This window comes from Equus przewalskii, chromosome 28 (assembly GCF_037783145.1).
Source record: "Equus przewalskii isolate Varuska chromosome 28, EquPr2, whole genome shotgun sequence".
NCBI classification, from domain to species: Eukaryota; Metazoa; Chordata; class Mammalia; order Perissodactyla; family Equidae; genus Equus; species Equus przewalskii.
In genome coordinates, this window is record NC_091858.1 from 35,346 (window position 1) to 41,345 (window position 6,000).

The following is a 6,000-nucleotide window of genomic DNA, read 5'->3' on the forward strand; positions in this document are numbered from 1 at the left end:
AGGACCCGAATTAACACATTTGGAATGACAAATTTATTCCAGCAACAGAATTTAGGAATCTGGGGTTTATGACACAGTTATTCACTTTTTATAGCAGTTATGTCACTATTTATTGGCAGATGGTGAGTGATTCAGGGCTCTATCTACCCAAGTTCCCTTTAAACCCTGTTTTATGAATATTTAGATTGTTCGCTGCCCCCTTCTGATCAATATCTTTCATCACTGTGTTGCTTCCCTTTATCTTCAGGTTCTCAGTAAACTGCTGAATACAAGTGCATATGTGGACTTTTTATTTTCTAGGAAGAAAGGTCAGCATGAGGAAGATAATGCTGGAAAATTGATGTACCAACTCAGACAGCAGAGGAGCAATGCAATATCATTAAGCGAACATGTTTTCCTTAAGCTTAGAAATATGGACCTCACTTTTCAATTAGAAACCAAACAATGTTTACTATTTATTGTTCCAGATTTATTCGACTTGTGGAGGAGTTGCAGTCAATATCTAGAAACACAGATTCTCCTTGACAAGTATAGGGTTTGACTAGAAAGCGGGGTATTTTTCGTGAGGTTCTTAAGCCAGAATTGTAATGTCTTTACTTGGAAACAGTGAAGATCAATTGGGTCATAAATAGGTTTTTTCTATCACATTCTAGGCACGAAATATATGTGTCAGTTTGGGTCCTCCAGGGATCTAATTTGGAGGAACCACCCATGAAAAATAAAGTGGGGAAGGAACTGAAGTGGTAAGGGACAGCCTTCTGACTTCCATGCTGGTCTGACAGCTGTGAAAGGAGAGAGGAAAGGAAGGAGGGCCTGGGTGGGAATAGCCCACACCAAGCACAGTTTTGAGAAAGTTGGGGCTGGGCTGAGGGGGAGGCCCTGAGCACAGCTGCCCACCTGAGGAGGGCTGTGGTACAGGAACTGCCCAGGTCTGGTACCCCTGCCATGTTCATCATTGGCCAGGAGCAGTCAGGGGTAAGTGTGGCCTCAGCTTGGAGGCAACGGCAGATCCAGGAAGGCGGCAGCTGGAGCTCTCAATCAGCTGTGCTCCCACTGCAAGTTGTCTTGAAGGAGCCCGAGCAGAGCACTTCTGCGGCTCCCCCAATAAGTAACAGAGAGTAGTGAAGTAAGCCCTGTCACCAGGAACTGATGGTTCACTGAGCTCCTGATTCTCATCTCGGATCTCTGTGCTCCAATCTTAACCTCTGCTCTTTTGTTTAATATGAAGGTCAGATGGTGACTGTGCTGCCCCTGCTCCTGCACAGGAACGCACATGCCTTCACAGCAGTCTCTCTGTGGTAATGGAGAGAGGGGCCTGATCCTGGTTTCCCTGTGACCTGCTGCCCTCCAGCGGGTCTGCTCGTGACTCAGCCCAGGCTGGCGGCCTCAGGAGGCCCATCTGACCAACTCAGCTCACCAGCCACATTCCCCACCCCTCAGTTTGAATGAAAAATTGAACTAAAATTTTTCTCACTGATTATTCTTTGTAGGCTAAGTCTTATCTTATAAAAAGTTTGAATAATGATTTCCTCTGACTGGGAGGTGATAAGGTGGATATTTGGTGCCTGCAGCTGAAAGCATCCTGAATGACAGTTGACAGGCAGGAATCGGAACAGAGGGAGGCGAGTGGGTGAAGCTGCTAAACCCTTCTCCCCACTCAAGCCCACCAGATTTGGTGTCGACCTGGCACTGTGAGTTCTGCTAAATTCTGAAGAGGTAGTTTGAAGACTGTACTTCTGGCAGTCAACTGTTATTTTTTCGTATAAGCACTGTGCAGCTTCTCAGTTACAGTTACAGGCTGGCGTTTAGATTTAGGTGTCCATATAATTTACCATGTAAACTCAATAGATCTGAAAATTAAAGGGAGTGCAATCCATAATTATAATGGAACGACAGGTGTACCCCTGGACTGTCCCAACAAACCAGGAGGTTTGGTCATCACACCTACACTGCCCTTGACTTGTCTCAAATTGCCTCAATCAATTATTTGCAAACAGTTTGCAACTCCTGCAGGGGACCAAGCCCATCCCTGCTGTCTTGCTTCTTTGTGGCCAGACTCAGACAGTAAGGGGTTTCCAGCTCTGGAGCCTTGTGTCTCACCTCCAGGCCCTCTGCCAGGTACACCAGTCACCAGGGTAAAGGGGTTCTCTGCAGCTCTGGCTGCTTTCCTCCCAGTCAGCGAACCTGCCGGTGAGTGCTTATGCGCATGCCCACGGCAAAACACCTGTTTCCACTCACACAGCTTTGGCTCAAGTCCTTGAGGGTCAGTGCAGCAGGGAGAGAGGAATAAGGCAATACTGGCTTTGTCCTATCAGCAAAGAGGTTGGTGGAAAATTTGAGGTTTTTGTCTTCTGCTGCTCACTTAGAACATTTCTTGATTGCACAGTGATGTGAATCTGCCTTTTACAAATGGAGGTTAGAATAAAAGAGTGAGTGAGTGTTCTGTGTTTGTTGGGCGTGTACGCTTGTGTGTACTGGTGTTTGGGGAGGCACAGCCCGTGGGGCTGAAATGGCACCCTGTGGTCCGTGGCACTCCCTGGTCTGCAGTGCACCCGGAGATGACTCTGTTAGGGCAGTGTTTCAGACCGTTTACTCAGATCTGCAGGATTTGAGCAAATCTTCCAACTTTCTGGTTTTGGTTTGAAAAAGTCTGGTTCATCTGACATATCTGTGGATGTTTTTTGTTTTATTTTGGTTTTTTAGCAAAAATAACAAAACCACTAGGTTTTCTTTCATTGTTTACCAAATTAAGAAGGCTGTTGGGTTTTTATTCACAGTTGTTAAGGGCAACAGCTCTGGTAAGTGAGACAGGACTAGAGCAGGGACCATAGGAAGCTGCCTCTGCTCCTGGGCCCCTTGATCTTCCTCTGCTCCGAGCAGAGCGGTGGCTCTGTCCACGTCTTTGAGCGTTCATTTGGGGGACACAATGATGAAATGTTTCAGGATAAGCACATTTTGAAGATTTATTCTCTTGGCTATAGAAGGAAGAGAAAAGTGCTCCAGACTTTGAAGAGGGTCACTTCTGGGGCAAGTGGGAGCCTGGAGAATTAATGTATTTGTTCTATGGACTATTATAGGTTGCCTTATTTTAAGATTTTTTTTCCTAATTATAAAATGGCACAGTATCATTTTAGAAACTTTGGAAAAAATAGGAGAGCACATACATATGAAATCTGCCATTCTACCAGTCAAAATAACCTTAGTATCTCTGTATTTTCTTCTAATATTTTTCCTAAACATACAGATAGATTGTATATATATTTTGACAAGTATCAGATAATATTGCAAATTTTGCTTTTAGTTCTGCATCCCAGGGCTTCTGGAAAGGAGTATGCAGTACAGAGCCCATGCTGGGACCTGGCTCTCAGTGAGCTTGTGGGTCAGGACTGGGGAGGAAGATGGCAGGGGCCACGCCACTGACTCTCGTTGCTCCCCTGGCACCTGCAGGACTGGATGCTCTAGCATGTGACTCTTCTAGCCAGTAGAAAAGCCTGGTTTTGCTCGACAGACAACCAGGAATGTAGCTGAAATGACACCAGAGCTCTTCTCTGGGGAAGAGGTTATTTCTCCCCAGGGGCTTAAGAAGGGTTTTTAGAAGTCAATGTTGGTTCAACACATGTGAATCACACATGTTTTCAGCTCAGAAATGTGGAGGCACCGTGTCTTGCTGTCCAGCAGAACACACAGCTGCCACTTGTGAGTGGACATCTTAGCAACAGACAGCCTGGCTGGGCTGTTCCCTCTTTAGGGACAGGGAATCTGGACAGTCCCGGAAGAGCTGAGCTGAGCTGTCTACTTCAAGGCGCTGTGTGTGGGAGGGCAGGGGCTGGCCCTTTCAGTCAAAGTGATGTTGACACATGTGACACGTCTTCTCGTAAAAGTAAATGTTCCCGTCTCAGCAGACTCCTTTGGTTAGAACAAGTTCACTTGGCAGTGAGGGGAAGACTACATTATCCTTCCTCCAAGAATCTGAATATGTATCATCTCAGACATGGGCTCTCTCACACTTACACATATCTGTTGACCTAACCCTGAAACTTAGTGTAACTTCATGTGCTGGGGATGGCAAAAGGGATGGGGTAAGGAAGAGATTTTTTGAGTTTATCAAAATATAAATAATGGAACCTCATTTTTGTTTTTATAAAAAAAGGCTCCTTCATGTCTGTGTCAGTGGTTCTCAATCAGGGACGACTTTGCCCTCCAGGGAACCTTTGGCCAAGTCAGGTTGTTTTCAGTTGTTGCAATGGGGGAGAGGAGTCCTACACATGTCTAACATTTTGAGGGATGCTGCTAAACATCTTGCAAAGCACAGGATATCCCCCATAAGAAAGAATTATAAGGCCCTAAATGTCAATGGCGCTCAGGTTGAGAAACCCTGGTATACATGGTGGCAAGTCTGAGTGAGTGGATGAATCAGTCATGTCTTTAATTTTCTATATTTTATCATATTTTGACATCTTAAAAAGCTTGGTGGCCAGGAAAAAAATGCCCTTCCCGGTGCTAACGCTTTATTAGAAATAGCAAAGGGCTTGGATTCGAGCAGGTCAACCAATCCCAAGTCTGTGACCCCACCCACCTCGTTATCTACCTCTCACACATGAAGCCATAATTCCCCTTCCTGAAATCATGCCAGGGCCAGGCCAGGTGCCAGACAACTAGAGACCACATCTACAGCCCAGAGCCTTTGGAAACTACTCAAACCAGCCAGCCGTAAGCTGGTTACTCTGCCCTGCTTTGTCTTTCTCTTGGAAACGCTAATAAAGTCTGTCCCTTAGACTTTCCCCTTGCTTTTGCCACCTGGCCAAGACCCGATGCTTCCGCTGTGGCCCTGCATGGTGTGTGGTGACCCTTCTCTGAGACCTATGAGTATAACAAACTTTTTCCTTCCAGGCCTCATTCTCCTTCTTCTTGTGGCTGCACCAGCTTGACCATACCACATCCAACATCTTCATTCTTAGGACAGCGAGTAACGAAAATAGTGCGTTCTCCCCATGTTCACATCTGGTATATTTCTGAGGAAATCTACTTTAAAAAAAATAGAAGAGAAACAATCCACCTACCTTTTCAGGACGCTCCTTCCCTGGCGATCTTCCTCCAGCTCCCGGTAACAAGTCTGTTTGCTAATTTCTTTTTCCCAGAAGCTTTTGAGCTCGTGACAAGTTTCACAGCAGAAGACTTCACGACGGATGTATTGATTGTTCATCCCCTGAAAAATAAAAGAGAAAACAAATCCCAGTCCCTCAGATAAAGCCACTCTACTTTTGGAGGCATGAAAGAAAGATGAGTTTGAATCCAGACACTGTCAGTTACACATTTTGTGACTGTAGACAAATCACACGGTCACTATGATTTTGTTTCCTCAACTACAAATAGAATAATAATGGTTATGTCAGAAAATATTGTGAAAAATTCTGACATGAACTAAGATAAAAAGACTATCTAACAATCCTTCCAGATTACCTGATTCGATAAGGGCCTTCCTCTTTCATCATCTTCAAGCTACTTTACAACTCTGTAAATTATGGACAAAACATAGTAATGCAAACGATTCTTGAACATAGAGATTCAAATAAATTTTGCCCAGTGGAATGCAGTTAATATCCCTGTGGATATCAACCAATTTTCAGCTATTTATCAATTCATCTTAGTATTTCTGATTGCCAGTACATGTGTTTTTTTTTTGGATTGTCCTTGAATCAGTTGTAATATCTTACTAGTTTTCTCATTAATTCATAAGTTAAATAAAATATTTGACACATGTTCATTTTATATTTGTATGATAATCATGATTTTAGCTTAAAAAATACCCTTGAATAGCCACTTCACAGTTGTGTGTGTATAAAATGACATGGTGTATGCAGACACTCTAAACACAATGCACGGCAGATCGTGGCGCTCAGCGAATCCCGTGCTCTTTCCATCCTTCCTCACAGAGTAACAACCACCTGCACCGTTTATTGAGCACATAATGTGTGACAGGCATTCCACACACACTGTTGC

At 44.4% G+C, this 6,000-nt stretch overlaps 1 protein-coding gene across 1 annotated transcript; it reads right to left on the reverse strand.

Annotated features, from left to right (window-relative positions):
* Window positions 1–4,992: 4,992 nt before the first annotated feature.
* Window positions 4,993–5,203, reverse strand: LOC139080114 (protein FAM240B-like). Its single transcript, XM_070598604.1, has one exon. The coding sequence runs from the start codon at window positions 5,201–5,203 to the stop codon at window positions 5,057–5,059; it is 147 nt and encodes a 48-aa protein (XP_070454705.1). The 3' UTR covers window positions 4,993–5,056.
* Between the last annotated feature and the right edge of the window lie 797 nt (window positions 5,204–6,000).

What these genes read in the sequence shown, in the direction of transcription:
- LOC139080114 (XM_070598604.1), bottom strand. Translation starts at nt 5,203, where the DNA reads ATGAACAATCAATACATCCGTCGTGAAGTCTTCTGCTGTGAAACTTGT.